At 65.8% G+C, this 23,705-nt stretch overlaps 1 protein-coding gene across 1 annotated transcript in view; it reads right to left on the bottom strand.

The window, feature by feature from the left end:
* The window catches only part of PACS1 (phosphofurin acidic cluster sorting protein 1), a 107,403-nt gene that overhangs the window by 7,657 nt on the left and 76,041 nt on the right, over positions 1-23,705 (bottom strand). Inside the window, exons 3-19 of the mRNA XM_029060132.1 lie at positions 21,819-21,908; positions 19,278-19,403; positions 17,815-17,959; positions 17,577-17,668; positions 17,270-17,350; positions 15,531-15,590; positions 14,253-14,413; positions 13,457-13,550; positions 13,065-13,145; positions 7,733-7,848; positions 7,044-7,179; positions 5,480-5,584; positions 4,926-5,032; positions 3,064-3,218; positions 2,809-2,919; positions 2,484-2,586; positions 2,029-2,071 (exon numbers count right to left, since the gene is read on the bottom strand). Coding sequence (XP_028915965.1) covers positions 2,029-2,071; positions 2,484-2,586; positions 2,809-2,919; positions 3,064-3,218; positions 4,926-5,032; positions 5,480-5,584; positions 7,044-7,179; positions 7,733-7,848; positions 13,065-13,145; positions 13,457-13,550; positions 14,253-14,413; positions 15,531-15,590; positions 17,270-17,350; positions 17,577-17,668; positions 17,815-17,959; positions 19,278-19,403; positions 21,819-21,908 — 1,806 coding nt within the window. The remainder of the gene's footprint in view (positions 1-2,028; positions 2,072-2,483; positions 2,587-2,808; positions 2,920-3,063; positions 3,219-4,925; positions 5,033-5,479; positions 5,585-7,043; positions 7,180-7,732; positions 7,849-13,064; positions 13,146-13,456; positions 13,551-14,252; positions 14,414-15,530; positions 15,591-17,269; positions 17,351-17,576; positions 17,669-17,814; positions 17,960-19,277; positions 19,404-21,818; positions 21,909-23,705) is intronic.

Raw genomic sequence — 23,705 nt, 5'->3', positions numbered from 1 at the left:
TCTGTCTCCAAAGCCCACGCTCTTGCCACTGAGCCACGCTGCTTCTCCCTGCTGCCATATCAGGATGGATCCAAATGTCAGGGGCGATTGGATGGGAGAACAAGAAAAAAAAAAGACGGCGAGCCGTCCCGGGGAAGAGAAACAGTCTGAGTTTTAGCAAGCTGGCTAAACCACGGGGCCCATACAGGCAGTTAATCGATGGTATTTATTGAGCGCTTACTGGGTGCAGAGCGCTGTGCTAAGTGCTTGAGCAGGTCTTCCGACGAGGATTCCGGGAAAGGGGGTGCCTCGTCCTTCCAGTCCCCTGTCAGCAAAGTTCCCTCTCTGGCCCTCATCCGGCCCCCTCTCAGCTAATTCCCCTCCCCGCCGTCCACCTCGGACGGACCGTTTCCTCTTCCTACCCTGCAGGATGCTGGAGAATCAGCCACGGAGCACAGAGCCCGAGGAATCGCCACGGCCCACGCTCTCCCAGCCTCTCAAGGCTGCCCGGGATTCGGCTCCGGGGACCTACCGACAATCTCAACAAGAATCAACAGCTCTCTCCGTTAAGCTCTTACTACGGGTCAAGCACTGTACCGCTAATAATGACGACGGCATCTGTTAAGCGCCTGCCTTGCGCCCAACGCTATGCTGAGCACTGCAGTGGATCCGAGCGAGCCGAGCTGGACACGGTCCCCGTCCCACGTGGGGCTCACTGCCTCAATCCCCGTTTTACAGCTGAGATAACTGAGGCCCAGAGAAGTGAAGCGACTTGCCCAAGGTCTCACAGCAGACAAGCGGTGGAACCCGTGACCTTCTGATTCCCAGACCCGTGCTCTCGCCCCTACATCGCGCTGCTTCTCTACGCGTGGGGTAGATCCAAGATCATCGGGTCCCACACGCGACTCGGAGTGGAAGCAGGAGGGAGACCGGGGAGCTGTTCCCCATTTTCTGCAACGAGGCCCCCAGGGAAGTGAAGCGACTCGCCCGGGTCGTAGGGCAGGTAAGTGGCAGAGCCCAGATTAGATCCCAAGTCCTTCAAACTCTCAGGCCCGGGCTCTTTCCGCTACGCCACGCTGCTTCTGCGGTCACCTCTGAAGTGGGCTGCTCTGCAGTCCAGGAGGCTTCTAGGGAGGGGATGGTTGGTTCCACGGACCCCCGCATCCTCACTGGGTGCCGATTCGCCGCCAGGGCAATCAGAAGCCCCCAGTCCCAGCCCGTCTGCACGTGAGACCTCCGATCTTCCCCCACCGGCCGGGGGGCAGGCTCGTCGGGGCAGGTCCCTCCCCGATGGCCCCGGCCCAAATCCGCACCCCTCTGAGTGGCCTCCGAGGCCCAGGGAGACCGCTCAGGGACTGGGTCGTATGCCTGGGGTGCCCAGAGGCCTGGCCGTGGTGGTCACCAGAGGCCACCGATTAGACGAGCCTACGGCCAGTTGGCTCTGGGCCTGGATATCGCCTGACTCGGTGCGTATATGCGCGCGAAAGAGAAAGACAGAGAGAGAGAAAGGGGGGTGGAGGGGGAAGGAGAGGTGCTAGGCTACAATGGATCCCAGCAGCCTACCTCCCCCTTGCTTCCATCACTCCCGATTCACCTCATTTCCTTTCCCAGACACCCACTCCTCAAGCAGGGTGCGGGGAGGAGACCGTCCATCCCTCTCCCTCCAACCGCCCTGGCCGAGATGACGGCCCACTCCGGTTCTCCGTCTGACGCCCCCAGAGCAAACGTCCCCTCCGGCTCTGAGATGACTGGCAGGATCTAGGCCCTGCGGAGAGTTTCTGTTTTTGGTTTCTCCTTCCGCCTTCCCCGTCTGACCGTAAGCTCCTTGGGGGCGGGGGCCGGGTCTCCTCCTCGTCTAGCGGGCCCCGCGCGAGAGCTCGGCTCGGGACTCCGGAGGCACCCCACGAGCGGCCGCCCAGCCCCGGCACCGCGTGGCCTCCGCGACTCGGAAGGGAAAAGGACCGGCCCGATCCGCGCCCCGACCGGAAGATCGGGCGCTACGATCGGGGGGGGGGGGGGCGGGAAGAGGGTGGGCCGGAGGGTACTCACGCCGATGAAGGGAACGAACTTCTGACAGGAGTCTTCGTCTGGGCTGCGGTGGGGGGGAGAGAGGGAGGGAGGGAGGGAGGGAGGGAGGCCCGGTGGTTAGCACGACTGCCCGAAGCCCACCGGGCAAGAAGGGGAAGGGGAGGGGCTCGGCGCTTTTGCCTCCCGGGGCTCGGCTCACCATGTCGGACGCGGAGAGGTGGGAGCGAGGGGGCAGGGGATCAGGTGAAGGGTTAACGTCCTGCGGTGTCACCTGTCCCGTCCGGGGCCCTCCTCCCCCCACCCCCGAGACCGGAGACGAGACGCCCACGGGTGCCGGGGGGGGGGGGAGGGGGGGAGGGAGGGAAGGGCCGCGGGTGCGCGTGCGCGGTGTGGCGTGGGAGACGGGGGAAGAGGAGAGGGAGCGGAGCCGTGAGAACGAGGCCGGCTCCTCCGGAATCCCCGCCCTCGCAACTCACAATTTGTGTTTGCAGGTCAACATGGCTTCGGCCACCGGGAGCTGGTGGGTCACGCCGGCCCCGCTGACGTACTGCATCACTCGCCCCACCACGTCGAGTTGGTCTGAGGGGAAGCGGGAAGGAGGCCCTCGATCTTCCCCAGCATTCCCCCCCCGGGAGGTCGGAGAGGGGGCCCTCCCCGCTCGGGGCCCGGCGAGGTGGTCCGGCGGAGGCCCGGGCGGGGAGGGCCCCCCACGTCGCCCAGCCCTCGGCCCCCTCCCTCTCCGGCCGGGGCCGGGCCGCGCCTCGCCGAGGACGGCCGGGTCTCCGTCCGGAGGCCCGTTACCTGACACGGGGGGCTCCGGGCGGCCGAACAGATCCCTCCAGGCCGAATCCAGGAAGCTGCTGCTGTACCTGCTGTCCACCGAGCCTATGTATTTGGCGACCGGATGAGACCCTGACGGAGGGGAGACGGGCGGGAGACGCCGTCAACGACCCCGGCCCCGGCCCCGACGCGGAGCGGGACCGCCGCCGGGAACCCGAGCCCCGGAGCCGTCCCCGCGGGGGGCCGGGATGGGAGGACGGGGGCCGGTCCGCTCACCGAGGGGGACGATGAGGAAGCGCATGTAGCCGAGCCAGTCGGAGGTCTTGTTGGCCAGGGACTTGACGAAGAAGCGGAGGATGGAGCTCAGGTAGCTCTGGCCCCCGACGGCCACCACCTTCACGGGCCGCGGCATGGAAGAGTTGCAGTTGCAGCTGGGGGAGGGGAGAGGCGGCCGGGTCGGAGGAGGGCGGAGGAGGAGGAGAGGGGAAACCGGAGGCTCCTTCCGAGGAGCCCGGGCGGGAGGCCGCGGCCTCCCGAGCGGCCGGGGGAGACTGGGACTCGGGCGAAGGGGCGCCGGGGCTCGGCGGCGGACGCGGGGGGACGGGCGGGGCGCCGAGGCGGGGAAACGCCTCCGCCTCCCGACCCCCCCGGCGCACGGAAATTCACAGATTGCGAGCTCCTCGACGGGGAAAGGGCCCGTGGAGTCTTTCCCGGCACCTGACGGCGCCCTGCACCCAGAAAGCGCTTAATCAACGCGCTTATTATTTCGAGCGGTACTGTTTCCACTCCTAACAATAATGATAATGTTGGTATTTGTTAAGCGCTTACTATGTGCGGAGCACTGTTCTAAGCGCTGGGGTAGACACAGGAGAATCGGGTTGTCCCACGGGGGGCTCGCAGTCTCAACCCCCATTTTACAGATGAGGGAACCGAGGCGCCGAGAAGAGAAGCGACTCGCCCACGGTCGCCCAGCTGACAAGTGGCGGAGCCGGGATTCGAACCCGTGACCTCCGACTCCAACGCCCGGGCTCGTTCCACTGAGCCACGCTGCTACCCCTACTAATGATAACTACGGTATTTGTTAAGTGCTTACTCCGCGCCAAGCGCCGGGGTGGATCCAAATCGGGTCGGACACAGACCCCCCCCCCCCGCCCCACAGAGGGCTCGCACTCTCGACCCCCATTTTCCGGATGAGGTCACCGAGGCCCGGAGAAGTGAAGCGGCTGGCCCAAGATCACCCGGCAGGCGAGTGGCGGGGTCAGGATTGGAACCCACGACCTCCCGGGCCCGTGCTCTAGCCGCCACGCCGGGCCGCTTCTAATTACGACTCTACTGGGGGACGGGGGGGGAAGGTGGGTCAGGACGGCGGCGTGGCTCGGCGGAAAGGGCCCGGGCTTGGGAGTCGGGGGTCGTGGGTTCCGATCCCGGCTCCGCCCCTGGTCGGCTGGGTGACCGTGGGCGAGTCGCTTCACTTCTCCGTGCTTCAGTTCCCTCATCTGGAAAATGGGGATGAGGACGGCGGGCCTCCCGTGGGACAACCCGATGACCCCGTATCTCCCCCGGCGCTCAGGTCGGTGCTCCGCACGTAGCAGGCGCTCGGCAGATACCAACGTCGCTACTACCGGTCCACGGAACACAGGCCCTCCGAGGGCAGACGCAGCGTCTACCAACATCCGCCGCGTCGGACTTTCCTAGGCGTCCAGTACAGCACCCCGCGCGCGGTCAGTGCTCAGTAAATACCCCGGACCGGTGACCGCCCGGCAGAGGAAGGAGAGGGCGAGACGCGGATGGCCGCCGCTCGCCGCCGCGAGGGGGCACCGCGGCGCCGCCGACGGACCGCTCGGTTTCCTTCGTTCGATCCTACTTATTGGGCGCTTACCCGCGCGACCCCATCGGACCTCCCGGAAAGCAGACCGACTCCTGGTCCGGGGGATCGCAGAAAGCTCGACGGGTTTTCCGGACCGGTCGTCCCTCCCTCCTTTCCTCCCGGCCGCCCCGGCCCCGACCCCCGCAGCCGCCGGGGAGCCATTTGGGACGGGGACGGTTGCAGAGGCGAGAGAGGGGGGTGCGGGGGAGTGGGTGGGAGAGAGGGAGAGCGGGGGTGGGGAGGAGGGAGGGAGGGAGCGCCGAGCCCTTACTATCGCTGGATGCGGGTGAGCAGGGCCGACAGGACGGCCTGGACCTCCACGGTGGAGCAGGTGCAGACCACGGGCCTCCGCTGGTCCTGGAGGAGCTCCGCCACATACTGGGGACGGGGAGGGGACGGGGAAGGACACCGACGGGGCTCAGGAGGGGCGGCGGCGGCGCCTCCCCCCGCGCCGGGACGGGCGGGCCGACGCCCCCCTCGCTCACCCGCGCCCGGAGTCGGGCGCTCGACGCCCTCCGGTTTCTCCTCCCCGGTAAATGAGGCCCGGGGAGGGTGAGGTTCGGGGGGCCGGGGGAGGGGAGCGGGAAGGGGGGCGGAGGGCAGCGACCCCTTCCAGGCCACCCGCCGCGGATGCGGGAAAACGGAATCCGGGGCTCGCCGCTCCGGGCGGAAGCCGCGCCGGAGGCCGGGAGCTCGAGGGCGACGGGACTCCGGGTGGAGAGCCCAGAGCCTCGCCGGCCGGCGAGTGTCGGGGGGGGGGGGCTCGGCCCGGGGCGGGGCGGGGGGGTGGCCCTCCTTCCCGGCGCCAGTCTGACCTCTCCTCACCTGCCCCTGCCAGTCCACCGTGTTCACCAGGATGACGTTCTCCGGGAGGGCGGCTTCCGACACCAGGATCTGGTTCAGCTGGTCGTAGACCACCTTCCGGGGGATCTGCGGGGGACGGGAGAGGGATGAGAGGAGCGGAATTCCGCCGAATGACCTTAACCTCCCGGTGCCTCGGAGACCCCGTCTGTAAAATGGGGACGAGGACCGTGCGCCTCCCGCGGGACGGCCCGGTGACCCTGTATCCGTCCCAGCGCTTGGCACGTAGTAAGCCGGCACTGGAGAAGCGGCGCGGCTCAGCGGCAAGAGCCCGGGCTCGGGAGTCGGAGGTCACGGGTTCGAATCCCGGCTCCGCCGCCTGCCAGCTGTGTGACTCCGGGCGAGTCACTTAACCTCTCGGTGCCTCGGTCACCTCGTCTGTCGAAGGGGGATTAATAATAATAACAGTGTTGGTATTTCGTTAAGCGCTTACTATGTGCCGAGCACCGTTCTAAGCGCTGGGGTAGACACAGGGGAATCGGGTCGTCCCACGTGGGGCTCACAGTCTTCATCCCCATTTTACAGATGAGGGAACTGAGGCCCAGAGAAGTGAAGTGACTCGCCCACGGTCACACAGCCGACAAGCGGCAGAGCCGGGATTCGAACTCATGAGCCCTGACTCCGAAGCCCGTGCTCTTTCCACTGAGCCACGCTGCTTCTCCGACTGTGAGCCCCACGTGGGACCACCCGATCACCTCGCATCTCCCCAGCGCTTAGTACGGTGCTTCGCACACAGTAAGCACTTAACAAATACCACGGTTATTCCTACGACTAGCAAATACCAACATGGTGATGATGAGTCCCCATTTCACAGACGTGTCGGTCGAGGAACAGAGAGGTACGGAGAAGTCAAGTGACTCGCCCCCGGTCACCCAGAAGAAAAGCGGGGGAGCTGGGATTAGAACCCAGCTTTCTGACGGCAGGGATCGTGTCCATCACCTCCGTTGGGCCGCTCGCTCCCAACCGTTCGGTACAGCACTCAGCACACGGTAAGCGCTCGGTAAATACCATTCGTCGGCCAAGAGCAGGGAGCGAGTCCACCGAGTCTACTGTGCGGTTCCCTCTCGAGCCCTCGGCGCGGGGCTCTGGCTTAGGCGCTCAGGATGGTGCTCTGCACACAGTAAGCTCTGGATCAATACGACTGAATTCATCCATCCATCCAATCGTATTTACCGAGCGCTTACTCTGTGCAGAGCGCTGTGCTGAGCGCTCGGCGACAAACAGAGACGATCCCTGCCCGCAGAGGGTTCACAGTCTGGGGGTGGGGGGGGGGGCAGACATCAAAACAAGGAAACGGGTCTCAGTAGCATCATTGTGAAGAAAATTAGATATATAGGTCTATATCGTTAATGAAGAGAAATAGAATTATAATTGTGTACATATATACACGAGTGCCGCTGGGCGGGGAAGGGGCGGGTGGAGCACGGGGAGCGGGTCGGGGCGATGGGGAGGGGGAGCGGAGGAGAAGGGGGGGGGGCTCAGTCTGGGAACTGAACGAAGGAAGGGGTGACGGGCGGAGCCCAGTTACCTGAGTGCTGTGGCCCAGGTCGGGCGAGCGCTCGCTGTCGGAACTGTTGGTCCTCTCGCTCAGGGGTTTGGAGAGCTGCCGCTCCTTGAGGGGCGTGCTCCTTTTCTGTCGAGGGGTGTGCACCCCATCCATTTTGCTGCCACGGGGGAGAAGGGGAGTCACGACAAGACCACATCACCTCGGCGGTCTCTCGGGCCTCAGGCCGCGCCGCCCGGACGACGCGTCGGGGGGGGGGATAGGGAGGGGAGCAACTCGGGACTGCTCCATCTACGGCTTTAAGTCCGGGTCTGGGAGTCAAAAGGGTCTGGGTTCTAATCCCGGCCCTGCCCCGTGTCTGCTGGGTGACGAGAAAGCGCATCTGAAGGCCGAAGGCCTTCCCTAAGCCCCCCTTTCCTCTTCTCCCCCTCCCTTCTGTGTCGCTCCCTTTATTCAACCCCCCTCGCGGCCCCACATCACTTAGGTCCGCATCTGTCATTTCTGCCTTTCTATTAACGTCTGCCTCCCCGCCTCCAGACTGTAAGCTCGTCGTGGACGGGGAATGTGTCTGTTTACTGTCCTCTTGTCCTCTCCCAAGCGTTGAGTTCAGTGCACTGCACATAGTAAGCGCTCAATAAACGAGATGGATTGGATGGAAGCACCCCCCCCCCCGCCCCCGCCCCCGCCCCCGTTTCTGAGCGGCTTCTGGGTACCTGGGGGAAGCAGAACCCTGGAGATCGCCCTTGCTGGACTTCATGGGCGTTTTGATTTTCTCTGGCACCGCCAACGTGGCGCTGGCGTCTCCGAACGTGTCCTGATCACTGACGTCCTGCCGCGGAGAGGGGAAAGGAAAGGCCGGGGGCGGGTGAGCGGGCCGCTGCGGGCCCCTCGAGGGCCAGCGGGGCACCGTGATCCCCTGGCCCACGAGGGCAGGGACTGTGCCTGTCGTCTCCAGTGTCCTCTGCCAAACGAGTAGTCCAGTGCTCTGCTTACCGTGAGGGCTCAATAAGTACCACTGACAGAGGGGTAATAGTAATAATTGTGATATTTCTTAAGCCCACGCTATGCGCCAGGGACTGTACTAAGCGCTGGGGTAGATGCAAGACCATCACGTCTTGGGCGGGTCACTTCTCTGGGCCTCAGTTACCTCACCGGCCAAATGGGCACGAAGAGCGTGAACCCCATGTGGGACAGCCGGGCCTGCGTCCAACCTGATCAACTTACATCTACCCCAGTACTTGGCCCACGGTAAGTGCTTAACAAGGGCCATTTCTATTATTAGCTCATTATTATTATTTTTAGGTCCAACATAGGGCTCACAACCTAAGTTGGAGGGAGAACAGGGATCGGATGCCCATTCCGCAGACGAGGAAACTGACAGAGACGCAGAGAAACGAAGTGACTCGCCCTCGGCCCCACGGCACGTACGTGGCGGAGCTGGGATTGGGACCCGGGACCTCTGACTCCCAGGCCCGTACTCTTAGGGAAGCAGCGTGGTTCAGTGGAAAAGAGCCCGGGCTTGGGAGTCAGAGGTCATGGGTTCGAATCCCGGCTCGGCCACTCGTCAGCTGGGTGACCGTGGGCGAGTCATTTCACTTCTCCGGGCCTCAGTTCCCGCATCTGTAAAATGGGGATGAAGACTGGGAGCCTCACGTGGCACAACCTGATTACCCTGCGTCTACTCCAGCGCTCAGAACAGTGCTCTGCGCATAGTAAGCGCTTAACAAATACCAACATTATTATCATTTCCACAAGGCCACGCTGCTTCTCTGGATGGGTCGACAGATCCCCGGCATTTATCTAGGGCTCTGACTACCATCTCTACGCGGATGACACGCGGATCTCCATCCATCTCCGCCCCCGGCCTCTCCCCCTCCCTTCGGGCTCGCGTCTCCTCCCGCCTCCGGGACGTCTCCGCCCGGACGTGGGCCCGCCGCCTCAAACTCGACGTGAGCGAGACCGAGCTCCTCATCTTCCCTCCCGAGCCCGGTCCTCTCCCGGACTTCCCTATCGCCGCCGACGGCACGGCCGTCCTTCCCGTCTCTCGGGCCCGCGATCTCGGTGTCGTCCTCGACTCGTCTCTCTCGTTCGCCCCGCGCGTCCTCTCCGTTACCGAGACCCGCCGGTCTCGCCTCTACGATATCGCCGAGATCCGCCCTCTCCTCTCCACCCGGACGGCTACCTTACCGCTACGGGCTCTCGTCATATCCCGGCTGGACTACCGCGTCGGCCTTCTCTCCGACCTCCCTTCCTCCTCTCTCGCCCCGCTCCGGTCTGTCCTTCGCTCCGCCGCCCGGCTCATCTTCCCGCAGGGACGCCCTGGGCCCGTCACTCCCCTTCTCAAACAACTCCGCCGGCGGCCCATCGACCTCCGCTCCAAACAAAAACTCCTCACTCTGGGCTTCGAGGCTCTCCGTCACCTCGCCCCTTCCCACCTCTCCTCCCTTCTCTCTTTCCACCGCCCACCCCGCACGCTCCGCTCCTCCGCCGCCCGCCTCCTCGCCGTCCCCCGGTCCCGCCCGTCCCGCCGTCGACCCCCGGGCCGCGTCCTCCCGCGGTCCCGGGACGCCCTCCCTCCTCGCCTCCGCCGAACCGATTCTCTTCCCCTCTTCGAAACCCTACTTAAAACTCACCTCCTCCGAGAGGCCTTCCCAGACCGAGCGCCTCTTCTCCCTCTACTCCCTCTGCCGCCCCCCCCTTCGCCTCTCCGCAGCTTAACCCTCTTTTTCCCCTCTTCCCTCCGCTCCTCCCCCTCTCCCTTCCCATCCCCACGGCGCCGTACTCGTCCGCTCGACTGTATATATTTCCGTTACCCCTATTTATTCTGTTAATGAATCGTACATCGCCTCGATTCTATTTAGTCGCCATCGGTTTTTACGAGACGTCCTCCCCCTCGACTCTATCTATCGCCATCGTTCTCGTCTGTCCGTCTCCCCCGATCGGACCGTGAGCCCGTCAGACGGCGGGGACCGTCTCTATCTGTCGCCGACCTGTTCGTCCCGAGCGCTCAGTACAGTGCTCTGCACATAGTAAGCGCTCAATAACTACTACTGAATGAATGAATGAATGAATGAATTTTGTGCAGGGCACCGTACTAAGAGCTTGGGAGAGGGACGGCCGGGATGGACTGATGAGGAGAGTTTGCCGTGAACTCTCCCTCTCCCTCCGGGAGAGGGAAAATCTGATCGCCGCCCCGCCCGGTCTGGAAAACTCAGCGCTGGGGGCTGTGAAATGGGCACGGACAGCGGGAGCGATCCAGGGGGAAACGATCCAGCAGCGGACGGGGAACAGTTTGAGTCCGTGAGGGTCCGAGGAGGAGGGATTAAGACTAGGCCCCCCCTTTTCCTCAGCTCCTCCTCCCCCCGACCTCGCCCCGATCGCTCCCTTTGCTCCCTCCCCACAGCGCTTGTGTATATTTGTACATATCTTTCTATTTAGTTCATTTTTATTTCTTCTGATGTGTGTATATATCTATCTCTAATTTTACTTATTTATATTGATGCAGTGATGCCCGTTTACTTGTTCTGATGCCCGTCTCCCCCCTTTCTGACTGTGAGCCCGTCCGTCGGTGGGCGGGGATCGTCTCTCTTGTACTTTCCGAGGGCTCGGTCCAGGGCTCCGCACACAGTAAGCGCTCAGTAAGTACGACGGAATGCATGAACGAACGAGAGGTCCAACGTTCCCGGCCGGCAGGAGCCCGGCCACGTCGGTAGCGTGCCGGAGGCCGGTCTGCCTCCACAGGCCCTCGCCGCCCAAGAAGCAGCAGCCCAGCTCGCTCACTTCACTCCTCCAGTGCCGGTCCACGCACCTCCATCTCACCTATCTCGCCCCGCTCACCCCTTGCCCTCTGGCCTGGAACCCCCGCAGGACACCAGGCGGCCACCCTTCTCCCCTTCGGAGCCTTATCGGGGTCACTTCTCCTCCAAGAGGACCTCCCCAATTAAGCCCTCTTTTCCCCCCACTCCCTCTCCCTTCTGGCTGCCTATCGACCTCGGCACGAAACAAAAACTCCTCGCTCTTGGCTTCAAAGCCGTCCGTCCCCTCGCCCCCTCCCACCCCACCTCCCTTCTCTCTTTCCACCGCCCACCCCGCACGCTCCGCTCCTCCGCCGTTCGCCTCCCCACCGACCCCGTTCTCGCCCGTCCCGCCGTCGACCCCCGGCCCGCGTCCTCCCGCCGTCCCGGGACGCCCTCCCTCCTCGCCTCCGCCGAACCGACTCTCTTCCCCTCTTCGAAGCCCTACAGGGAGCTCGCCCCCTCCGAGAGGCCTCCCCAACGGAGCCCTCCCTTTCCCTCTGCCCCCCGCCCCCCCCCCCACCTCTGCTCCTCCCCTTTCCCCTCCCCTCAGCACTGTGCTCATTTGGATATATTATTTATTACCCTATTTATTTTGTTAATGAGGTGTACATCCCCTTGATTCTATTTATGGTGATGATGTCTTGTTTCTGTTTCCTTCTGTTTTGCTCTGCTGTCTGTCTCCCCCGTTTAGACCGTGAGCCCGTCAGTGGGCAGCGACGGTCTCTTATCTGTTGCCCAACTGTCCATTCCAAGCGCTTACTACGGTGCTCTGCACGCGGTAAGCGCTCGATAAATACTACTGAACTGAACTGAATTCCACGTCCCCGGATCCGCGACCTCCGGGCGCTCGGGATTCACCCGACCCTCGGCCCCCCCGGCACGTACGTCCCCAGCCGTAATTTCTTCATCTACCTTAACGTCTGTCTCCCTCTCTGTGGGCAGCAGGTGTGCCTACCAAGTCCGTTGCGCCGTCCTCTCCCGAGTGCTTAATCCGGTGCTCTGTACACAGTAAATCCCGCTGACCGAATGAGGGTACGGGATGGGAGGACAATCATTTTGGGGCTTGGAAAGTCGAGGAAGACTTCGGGAGAGGGCAGAGGGCTGGAGGCCGCCTACAATTTCCCACCGGTGGAAAAATAACCGGGCGGCGGGTCCGGGAGGCTCGCGACCCCTGAAGACCGTAAGCTTCCCGGGGGCGGGGATCGCACTCAATAACTCTGCCGTATTGTACTTGCCCAGGCACTGAGTCCGGCGCTCTGCCCCCACGGAGCACTCGATAACGACGGGTTATCTGTCGAGCGTTTTCTACGAGCCAAGCGCTCTGTTAAGCACTGGGGGAGATGAAGATCATCGGGTCCCACGTGGGGCCCGCGGTCTAAAGTAGGAGGGAGGGCGGGGGACCGAATCCCCAGTTGGCAGATGAGGTCACCGAGGCCCCGAGAGGAGAGGTGGCTTGCCCAAGGTCACACAACGGGCCAGCGGCTCCCAGGCCCGGGCTCTCTCCACCAGGCCGAGTTCCTTCCGCTGATTCACCGAGCCGGGCTCTGAGGTGTGCGGCATCCCGAAGAGGAAGCAGCGGGGTCTAGCGGCGTGGCTCAGTGGACAGAGCCCGCGCTTGGGAGTCGGAGGTCACGGGTTCGAGTCCCAGCTCCGCCACTTCTCAGCTGGGTGACTCGGGGCAAGTCACTCCACTTCTCTATGCCTCAGTGACCTCATCTGTAGAAGGGGGACGAAGACCGTGAGCCTCACGTGGGACGACCCGGTCACCCCGCATCTACCCCAGCGCTAGACCGTAAGCCCGTCGGAGGGCGGGGACCGTCTCTGTTGCCCATCTGTCCGTTCCAAGCGCTTAGTCCAGTGCTCTGCACACAGTAAGCGCTCAGTAAATACTACTGAATGAAGGAATGCTCTGCACATAGTAAGCGCTTAACAAATCCCAACATTATTATCATCATCATCATTATTATTATTAGTGGCTACGGCCCGGGCCTGGGAGTCACGGGATCTGGGTTCTAATCCCCGCTCTGCCACCGGCCCCGTCTGCGACCTTGGGTAACTCACTTGCCTTCTCTGGGTCTGTTTTCTCAAGGGCAAAATGGGGATTCAATCCCCGTTCTCCCTCCTTCTCGGGCCGTGAGTCCCGCGGGGGACCCGACGGACTCGTTTCTGCCCCAGTGCTCCGAACGGTGTTTATCGTTACCGGCACTCTCAAGTAGAGGTGAATTAGGAGAGGAGCGGCAGCCCGTACCAGAGTCTCCGTTTCCGTCAGGCTGTCCTCCAGGTTTTTACTCCACGAAGATTTGACTTTGTCCAAGACGGCCAACTCCATCTGCCGAGAGTAAGTGAACGTTACGGACGGACGGAAAGAAAAGCCGACGCCTCCCCACGACCCTTTCACCACGGCGTCTCTGCCGAACCCTTCCCGCGCCCTTCGGCGCAAAACAGCCCGGAGGAGTCGAGAGCCGGGGGGGGGGGGGGGGGGGGGGGGGGCGCCGCGGCCCGGGGCCGCCCTTTGGCCTCCGGGGTCACGTGGGCCGGAATCGGGGACCGATCCCGCAGTCCTCCCGCTCTCTCCCATCCGCGGTGGCCCCCCGGGGCCCGGCTCGGCCCCGCCCCGGGCCCGTCGCCTCTGTCACTCACGGGACTGGGTGTGTCTTTGCCCAGGCTTCCCTTGCTGTTGAGGCTGCCGATCTCCGTCTGGGAGCTGGACTGGGACATCCCTTCGAAGAAGGGCCTGCGGGGGAAGCGGGTTGGGGGTCGTCACGGGGCCACGGGACCCTCGACCGCCTTCCCCCTCCCCCACGACGGCGGGGACGGCAGCCCGGACTCGGCCTTCCCCTCACCGACGCCCGCCACCCTGCCCAGACCCTGGGGCCCGACGGGCCGAAGCGGGGGCGGGGGGGACGGGACGACGACGGAGAGCAGGACGGGGGACAACTGTGATATAACTGTAACAACTGTGATATGTGTTAAGCTTTTACTATGTGCCGGGCACTGTACTAAGCGTTGGGTTCAACGCAAGGTAACTGGGCGCAGTCCCCGTCCCACGCCGGGCTCACGGACTTCATCCCCACTTTACAGACGAGGTAACCGAGGCCCAGAGAAGCCAAGCGACTCGCTCAAGGGCTCACAGCAGGCAAGCGGAGGAACTGGGATCGGAACCCAGGTCCTCCCGACTCCCGGGCCCGGGCCGTGGTCACTCGGCTACGCCGCCTTCCGGTGGGGAGGAGAAACCGGGGGTCCTAAAACCTACCCCGAGCGAGCTCGTCGGGGCGAGGCGGGGGTCCCGCCGTGTTACGGAGGGGAGGACGGGAACGACGTGGCCGGGCGGGGGGCCGGGGTCGGGGCGGGCCGGCCCCCCACCCGCGGCCTCCGGCCCCCGCCGGCAGACCGGAGGAGGAGGAGGCGGCGGCGGCCGCGGGAGGCAGGGCCTTACCTGAGCTTGGGCTTGGGGGTGCTGAGGATACTCTCCGTCTCTTCCATCTCGGGGCCGCTGTCGCTGGGGTTGTACATCTCCAGGCTGTCGTACAACTCGTCCAGGTCCTCTTCCACCTCGCGGATCTGCTCCCGGGAAACGTGCTCCAGCCCAAAGCCCACCTGAGGGGAGGGGGCCTCGCAATTAGGGGGTGGGCCTTCCCGGGGGCCCTGGGGCAGCCCCTCCCGGCGCGGCCCCTGCGTAACTTCTCCGGGCCCCAGCTCCCCCGTCTGTAAAACGGGGGTTAAGACCGTGAGCCCCACGTGGGACAACCGGATCACCCTGCGTCCTCCCCAGCGCCGAGAACGGTGCTCCGCACATAGTAAGCGCCTGACGAATACCGACATCATCCCATCTGTTTATTACCGTTCGTTACGTCCGCGGTGCCCGGAGGTCAGCCCTCCCCCCGGGGCCCACGGTGCCACAGCCGAGGGGGCGGAAAGGGCCCGGCTCCGTCCCGCTCTCGGGCCTCTCTCCCGGCAGCGGACCTGTCACCGGGCCGGAGGGAGACTAAAACGCCCCCGGGGGGCCTTTTCCTGGGGAGTTGGCAGAGAAGCCCGCAGCGGGGAGGCCCGATGATCCCTCCCGCCGACCGCGGCATTCGTTAAGCGCTTACTCCGTGCCAGACGCTGTGCTAAGCGCCGCGGTGGACCCGAGCGAATGGGCTCGGACACAGTCCCTGGGCCACGTGGGGCTCACGGTCTCAATCTCCATTTTCCAGGTGAGGGACCCGAGGCCCAGGGAGGTGAGGGGACTCGCCCAAGGTCACGCGGCAGACAGGTGGCGGAGCCGAGATCAGAACCCAGGACCTCCTGCCTCCCAGACCAGCGTGACCTGGCCGCCTCTCACTTCTTCTGACCGCTCCTCACTACTAACGCTCTCCTCGCCGGGAAGCCGATCAGACGTCCGGGGCTTTAGGGAGTCTCCGCCCGCGCCGAGACCGAGGGGCCGGGGGGGGGGGGGGGGGGGAGGGAGCCGGACCACCCTCGCCCATCCAGCCGGGACGGACACTCGGCCCCGGCGGCCACCTGCCTCCCGGCTCCGGGCCCGCGCCTCTCTCTAGAATCCTAGGGGTTGCCGAAGGTCGTACAGGAGACGAGCGGCGGGGCCGGAATCGGTCCGGGTGGATGAACCGAGGCCTCGTCGTCCGGTGCGGGAATTCTGGCCCGGCCCCCCGCCTCCCGCCTCGGAGCGAAAGCGGGGCTCGCCGCCTTCCGGGAGGGGGGGAGGGAGTCGTACCTCGTCGGAGACCTTAAACCTCTTCAGCAGGGCCACGAACTTCTGTTTGATGTTGGGTTGCTGCAAGAACACGGAGAGAGGTAACTCCGACCGAGCCCCGCCACCGGAAAGGCCGCGGACCCGATCTGGTCCGCCGGGGGACTGAAGCCCGACCGGGGGGGGGGGAGAGACCGGGGACTCGGGGTCGGCTCCGAAATCGGGCCGCCGGAGCGACCGGCGGGACCCGAGAGGCACGGTCCCCCGAGCCCCCGTCGCCCGGGCCGGGGGAGGGGCGATGGGGTGGGATTCTACGGAGGGACGCCGGGGGCCCGGCCCGCAAGACCCCGGAGGGCTCCTCCCTGGTAACTCCGAGGGGAAATCACCTAGGCACTTAGGGGCTGTACCCGCTCAGAACTCGGACACCCCACCCCGACCACACTCGTGATAAGAATCGCGGCATCCGTCGAGCGCTCACCGCGTGCCGGCCGCCCTGCCGGGCGCCGGGGTGGATACGGGCCAGTCGGGGCGGACGCCCTCCCCGTCCCGCGTGGGGCTCGCGGTCTTAATCCTCGTTTTTACGGACGAGGACGCCGGGGCCCGGAGAAGCGACTCGCCCAAGGTCCCGCAGCAGACAAGCGGCGGAGGCGGGATCAGAACCCGCGACCTTCCGGCTCCCGAGCCCGGGCCCCGTCCGCTCCGCCGTGCCGCTTTCTGGAGCCTTATATTCAGGTGCCCCCCCCCCCCCCCCGACCTGACCGATTCGAACGTCTGTCTCTGCCGCGAGTCTGGAAGCTCCTTGAGAGCAGAGGTTTAAAATCACAGAGGAGGATCCGCGCAGGTGAATATAGTGCGGTTTCTCCTCCAGGCTTCCGGGTTATTTTTTTCAAATACTGCTTTTTAAGCCCTCGCTGAGCGCCAGGCGCTGTACTGAGCGCCGGGCTCACCGTCCTATCCCCCATTTAAACGGCTGAGAGAACGGAGGCCCAGAGAAGTCAAATGACTCGCCGGAGGTCACACGGGAGACAGGTGGCGGGGCCCGAATTAGAACCCAGATCCTCGGACTCCCAGGCCCGGGCTCTAACCACTGGCCCGCACAGCCCTTCACTCGGTCCTCGCCAGGCCCGGGGGAAGACGTCTGCCATCGTCCCCAGAGTCTGCGGAGGGGAGCCGAGGCACACGGAGGATAACTCAATCCAAGGCGGCCTGAGCTACCCTGGGTTCGAATCCCGGCCCTGCCGCCCGTCAGCCGTGGGACCGTGGGCAAGTCACTCCGCTTCTCCGGGCCTCAGTTCCCTCATCTGGAAAATGGGGACGAAGACTGGGAGCCTCCCGCGGGACGACCCGATGACCCCGTATCTCCCCCAGCGCTTAGTACGGTGCCCTGCGCATAGGCGGCGCTTAACAAATGCCGACATTACTATCATCACCCAGCTCTCCATCCCGCCAAGCGGCCGCTTGGTGGGATGCCGGAGCACTTGGCCGTGCTGAGTGACCAGAGAGCGGGCACAGAGGATTCGTCCCAGGGGACGGGAGACTCCGGGAGGGTCGGGGACCGCGCTTGATCGAAACCGCGTAAGCCGCGTCCTCGGGGACGGCCCGGGAGGACGCCGCTCGCCGGCGGGCCTGGTCCGATTCCCAGGAGGGAGGGATCCGGGAGGGTGGGGGCGGGGAAGGGAGCCGCCGTGCCCGAGGCCCTCGCTGGCGACGGGGCGGCCTCCCTCCCCGGCCCGCCGCGGGCTCGGGAAGGCCCCGGGACGCACCCGGGTGATGGCCGAGGCGGAGGTCAGTTTCCTTCGGGTCTTCTTCACCTTGCGCAGATCCTCGTCTTCGTAGAACAGGTCCTGAGCGGGGAGAAGGGTCAGCACCACCTCCCGCGATTTCAGCTCGGGGACGGGGGGGGGGGGGGGACTCCGGAGGCCCAGGGCGCGCGGGGTCTCCGCGCGGGGTCGGGCCGGCTCTCCCGCCCTCTCCCCAGCTCCCCGCCTGGCACGTCCCCCCCCGGCGGGACGGAGCGGGGCCTGGCTTGGGTAGGGAGGGGACGGGGGGGGGACGGGACACGACACGCACCTGCCCGTGTAAAGGATCGTCGCTCCCTTCCTGCTCCGACGAGAAGCTCTCCTCCTCCTCTTCGGAATAGTTGTCGATGTCGGGAGAGCGGTCTGGGCGGAGGGGGGGGGGGGGGCGACGGTGAGCGAGGAGCGAGAGGGGACGCGGGGAGGCCGGAACGCCGGGCCACCCGCCTCCTCGCTCCGCCCTCGCCCCGGGAAGGGGTCGGGGCCGGCCAGACCCTCGCCGGGCTTCTCACCGGACAGCTTGGTCTTGATTCCTTCGTGGTCGATGGGCTGGCTGGACAGGGAGTAGATCTTGATCTCCGCCACCGGGACGGCCACATCCTTCACGTTGCTGTGCAGGCCGAGGACGAGGGCCCCCTCGCTGGGATGCTGCATCACCTGGGCGGGGACGGGGTTCGGGGTGGGGGAGGGCGGGTCAGGGCAGGCCCCCGTTCTCAGAGACCCACACGGGGGAAAACTCGAAGGGGTCATCGAGGCCGACCGAGCTTCGACCGCGTGCCCGGCACCGGGCCGAGGGTACCGGCGCGGACACGAGGCGATCGGGCCGGATCCGGTTCTCCGGACCACACGGGGCCCCGCTCTGAGAGGGTGGGAGAACGGGTATTTGATCCCCCCCGGGACAGAGGGGGACTCTGAGGCACCGAGAGTGAACGACCTGCCCTAGGGCCCACGGCGGGCAAGAGCGGGTGTGTGCGCGCGCGAGAAGGCTGGGGGGCGCGGGCCGGGGCTAGAACCCCGATCTCCTGACTCCCAGTTCGGGGTTCCCCCCCCCCCCCCCCGGCCACGGCATTCCCGTGAGCCTCGGCTTCAGGAGCCGCTCACTTCGAATCTCTCATTTTTATCATCGTCGTCGTCCTTTTGAACGGTACTTGTTGAGCGCTTACTCCGCTCCAGGCGCCGTTCCAAGCACCGGGGTGGAGGCGGAGTAATCGGGTCGGACCCAGTCCCCGTGGGGCGCACGCTCTTAATCCCCGTTTTGCAGCCGAGGTGACCTGAGGCCCGGAGAAGTGAAGCGACTCGGCCGAGGTCACCCCGCGGACAAGCGGCAGAGCGGGGATCAGAAGCCAGGACCCCCGGGCCCGTTCTCTCTCCGCTGGGCCACGCCGCCTCTCATCTCTGAACCCCGCCGTCGCCACGGCCGGGCCGGATCCGCTCGGGGAGGGAGCCGTCAAGTCGGGTAGGAGGGGCACCGTCTGACCCGTCCATCTCTTCTCCCGCGCACCCACGGTCTCCTCCGTCTCACCCCGGCCGGGATCCCCTCTCCGAGGCGCCCTTCCCCGAGAGGGGTCCCCCGGGGCCGCGTTGAGGGGCGGGCCGCCCGGAGGGCCGGGCCGGGTCGCCTCGGGGGGCGCCGCGCGGCCTCGCCCGACGTCAGGGTCCCGGTCGCCCGTCCCGAAATCCCCCGGGGGGAAGACCGTCCCGCTATCCCGATGACCGCGTCAGGGGTCGAGCACGGTCAGAGCGCCGGGGCGGGCGCCGGCTCGTCAGGGCCGACGGGGTCCCCGTCCCGCGGGGGGCCCGCGGTCCGAGCAGGAGGGAGAAGCCGGGATCGGACCCCCGTCTGACGGCGGCGGGGACCGAGGCCCGGCGACGTGAGGCGATCCCCCGGGTCCGCGGCCGCTCGGGCCCGGGCTCTCTCCGCCGGGGCCCCGCCGCCTCCCCTCCGAGGGCCCCGCGCCGGGCCCGCCCCTCTTACCTCGGCCATGTCGATGAGCCCCACGGCGAGGGTCTTGTAGCCCAGGATGGTCCGGTTCTTGTAACGCTTCCTCCTCTGCAGCATGATCTGCAGCTTGTTGGCGTCCCGCTTGAGGAAGTGAGGGTACTGCCGGGGCCCGGCGGCAAGTCAGAGACCGAGGCGGCGGGCCCGGGGAGGGCCCGCCTCCGCCCGGCCCCGCCGGCACGTCCTTCCCCCGCACCCCCAGCGCCCACGGCGTTCTCGGCGGCGACCGGCGACGGGAATTACGGGACTCATCGGGCGCCCGCTACGCGGCGACCGCCGTTCTGGGCCGGGGGGGGCGGGTGGGCACAGGTTCATCAGGTCGGGCCCAGCCCCCGCCCCGCGGGGGGAGCGCAGTCTAAGCGCGCATCCAATCGTATTTACCGAGCGCTCGCTGTGGGCAGAGCGCCGCCCTGAGCGCTCGGGAGAGTATGAGACATCGGTAAACGGGCACGTTCCCCGCCCACGGCAGGCTGAGGGCAGGGAGACCCGGGATCGGATCCCCATTTTAAAGGCGAAGAAACGGAGGAGCGGAGAAGTCGAGTGACCCGCCCAAGGTAACGTGGAAAACCGGCAGAGCCGGGACTGGAATCCAGGACCTCTGACTGGCGGGCCGCCTGTCTGCCGCGTGACCTCGGGCAAGCCGCTTAACCTCTCCGTGCCTCGGCGACCTCATCTATAAAACGGGGACGGAGACCGCGAGCCGCACGCGGGACAACCCGATCACCTCAATGACGACGATAATGATTACGGCATCCGTTAAGCGCTTACTATGTGCAAAGCACCGCTCCGAGCACCGGGGTTGATGAAAGGTAATCAGGTTGTCCCGCGTGGGGCTCCCGGTCTTCGTCCCCATTTGACGGATGAGGTCACCGAGGCCCAGAGAAGTGAAGCGACGTGCCCAGAGCCACACAGCCGCTAAGTGGCGGAGCCGGGATCAGAACCCGCGACCCCCGGCTCCCAAGCCCGGGCTCTTGCCGCCGAGAGACGCCGCCCACCTCGCATCTGCCCCGGCGCTCAGAACAGCGCTTGGCGCCCGGTAAGCGCTTAACGCTATCCAGGCGCTTAGTACAGTGCTCCGCACGCAGCGAGCGCTCGGCAAACAGGATCAAATGCACGAACTTGATACGACGCTCATCGCTGTCACATTATCCTTTCCGCCACGGAGCCCCGCTGCTTCCCTCCGTGCCGGCAGCCGAGCTGCCCGTCGGCCCCCTCGGCGCCGATCGATTTCTCCGGTTGGCGATCGATCTATCCGCGTCTATCGGTTTCCCTCCTTCCCTTCGCTTCAATCGAGGGCGTTTACCGAGCGCTGACAGGGAGCGGAGCGTCCTACCGGGCGCTAGGTGGGGGACGATATAACCGAGCCGGGGGGGGACGACGACGTTCCCCGCCCACGGCGGGCTTCCAGTCCCGGGGGAAGTCGAGTCTGTCCCGTCAGGACTGGGAGCCCCTCCGAGGTGGGAATCCCATCCCTCCCGGCTTGGGCGGTGGCCAGGGGTCCTGCCTGACAGCGTTCCCTCTCCGTTTCGAAGCGGCGGGGCTCAGCGGAAAGAGGCCGGGCTTGGGAGGCGGAGGTCACGGGTTCGAATCCCGCCCCCCGCCCCCCGTCAGCTGGGTGACCGTGGGCGGGTCGCTTCACGTCTCCGGGCCTCGGCGACCCCATCCGGAAGACGGGGGTGACGACCGGGAGCCTCACGCGGGACGACCCGATCACCCCGTATCTCCCCCAGCGCTCAGAACGGGGCTCCGCACAGAGTAAGCGTTTACCAGCATCATCGTCATCACTGGTATTAAATACTATCGAATGAACGAATCCATTTTGATGGTATCGACGCCCGTCTGCTTGTTTTGCCCGTCTGTCTCCCCCTTTTAGACTCCGAGCCCGTCGCCGGGCAGGGACGGTCTCCATCTGCTGCCGATCTGTAACGTTCCCAGCGCTCGGTCCGGTGCTCTGCACACGGTAAGCGCTCAATCAATACGGCCGACTGAATGAAGCCAGGTCCTTCTGGCTCCCAGACCCGGGCTTAACGAATACCAACGTTATCATTATCATCGCTTCGGGAGCCGGGCCACGGGGGAACCGGCTCCCCCAGCGGAAGCCGCTTCCTTCCGCCTCCCTCGGACGCTCCCCTCAGTGAAGGCCCGTCTCCTCCCGGGGGCCTTCCCTGACTACGCCCCCTTTCCCCCCCCTTCTCCCACTCCCTTCTGCGTCGCCCTGACCTCCTCCCTCTATTCGCCGCCCCAGCCCCGCCCCACTTTGGTCCTTATCTGTCATCTATTTATCTCTATCAATGTCTGTCTCCCCTTCCAGACGGCCGGCTCACCGGGGGGGAAGGAAACGTGCCCGTCTCCCGTCCCGCTGCACTCTCCCAAGGGCTCCGGCGCGCAGTAAGCGCCGAGGGGCCTGGCCCGGGGGTGCTCAGCGGGGGCCGGGCGGGGATGCGGACGGCCCGGGGCCTCTCGCGGGAGAGGAGGCCGGCCTTCGGGGGGGGGGGGGCGGGGGGGGCCGGGACTCACCTGGAGGGAGAAAGTCAGCTGGAGCTCCGTCTCCGCCAACCCGCTGGCCGGAAGGACGATCTCATTGGAGCGCAGGATCCTCTTGGAGCCCTGCGGGGACACGGAGCCCGGTCGGCCGGCCCCCGCCACGGCGAGCGAGCGGTCCCCCCCACGGGTCTGCTCCGCGACCCCGGGCGGGTCGCTTCACTTCTCTGGGCCTCGGGTCCCTCATCTGTCAGACGGGGACGGAGAGCGGGAGCCCCCGTGCGGGACGGGGATCGGGTCCGACCCGACGCGGCTCGGTGGAGAGAGCCCGGGCTCCGGGGTCCGGGGTCGTGGGTTCGACTCCCGGCTCTGCCACTCGTCAGCTGTGCGACGGTGGGCCGGTCGCTGCTCTTCTCTGTGCCTCGGTCACCTCATCCGTAAAACGGGGATCAACCGCGAGCCTCGGCGGGACGACCCGGTGACCCCGTATCTCCCCCAGCGCTTGGAACGGTGCCCTGCACGTAGTGAGCGCTTAGCAGACGCCACCGTTATCATCACCATTATCTACCCCGGCGTTCGGCACGGTGGCCGGCGCAGAGTGAGCGCTCAACGGACACCGCGGTTTCTCATTAAGCGGCAGGGCCTAGCGGAGAGAGCCCGGGCCCGGAGGTCGGGGGAGGGCCCGGGTCCTCATCCCGGCCCCGCCGCTTTCCGGCCGCGGCGACCGCGGGCGAGTCGCTTCGCTTCTCTATTCCGCCGTTCCTCCGCCTGCGAACTGGGGGTTCGATCCCCCTCGCAGGGTGAGCTCCTCGTGGGGCCCGGTGGCCCGGATCCGCCTGCCCCGGAGCTCGGACACGGGGTCAAGTGATAAATTCGGCCTCCGTCAAGCGCTCGCTATTTGCCGAGCACCGTCCTAAGCGCGGGGGCGGACACAGGGTGATCGGGCCGTCCCACGTGAGGCTCGCTGTCTTCATCCCCATTTCACAGAGGAGGGCACTGAGGCCCAGAGAAGCGAAGTGACTCGCCCACGGTCCCACGGCTGACGGGCGGCAGAGGCGGGATTCGAACCCACGACCTCCGACTCCCAAGCCCGGGCCCTCTCCGCCGAGCCACGCGGCTTCTCGGCCACCCTGCTCCCCTGTTCTCTTTTCCAGAGTTCACGCCGCGCTGGCCGAACTGCGTTCCGCACCCCTCGTTTCACTAACTTGGTTCAGAAAGGGCAACGGCGACGATCGCGACGAGGAGAGAGGCTGACGAGAGAGACGGGCCCCAGCGGGGAACCGACGGGGGTGGTGGGGACCGGGAGTCCGTCCCTGGGCAGGGACGGCCTCCGCCCGGTGCCGAACCGTCCATCCCAAGCGCTCGGTCTAGTGCTCCGCACACGGTAGGCGCTCGAGAAAGACGACCGAGTGAGCGAATGCCGTCCGGTTCGTCTTCCTGATCAACGAACCCCCGGGCCGGAAGCCGGGGGACCCGCATCCTCTTCCGATCTCTTCTGGGCCTCGGTTTCTCTCTCCCCCTTTCTCTCTTGCCTCTTATTTCCCACTTGTCTGCGCGACTTTCCTTGACCGGTCTCGACGACGCATCCGGGCGCGGGCAGGCTTAACCTCCCGCCCCCGAAGGAAACGGACTAAACTAAATGTCTTTTTCTGCCGCCCCATTCTTTTCTAAAACGTGTCGGTCCGCGGGCGGCGGCCCGTCCCTCTCGGTCTCACCCGCTCCTCGCGGCGGGCTTTTTAGGCACTCGGCCAACCCGCTCCCTCCTCCGCCCCTTGTCTGCCGTGTGACCTCGGTCACGTCGTTACCGGTTTGTCCGTTCCAAGCGCTCAGTACAGTGCTCTGCACCTAGGAAGCGCTCAGTAAACACTACCGAATGACTCTCACTTCCTCTGTGCCTCGGTCCCCTCATCTGTCAAATGGGGA

This window comes from Ornithorhynchus anatinus, chromosome 3 (assembly GCF_004115215.2).
Source record: "Ornithorhynchus anatinus isolate Pmale09 chromosome 3, mOrnAna1.pri.v4, whole genome shotgun sequence".
In the NCBI taxonomy this organism is placed as follows: Eukaryota; Metazoa; Chordata; class Mammalia; order Monotremata; family Ornithorhynchidae; genus Ornithorhynchus; species Ornithorhynchus anatinus.
This window is presented reverse-complemented; position numbering and strand designations above follow the sequence as displayed.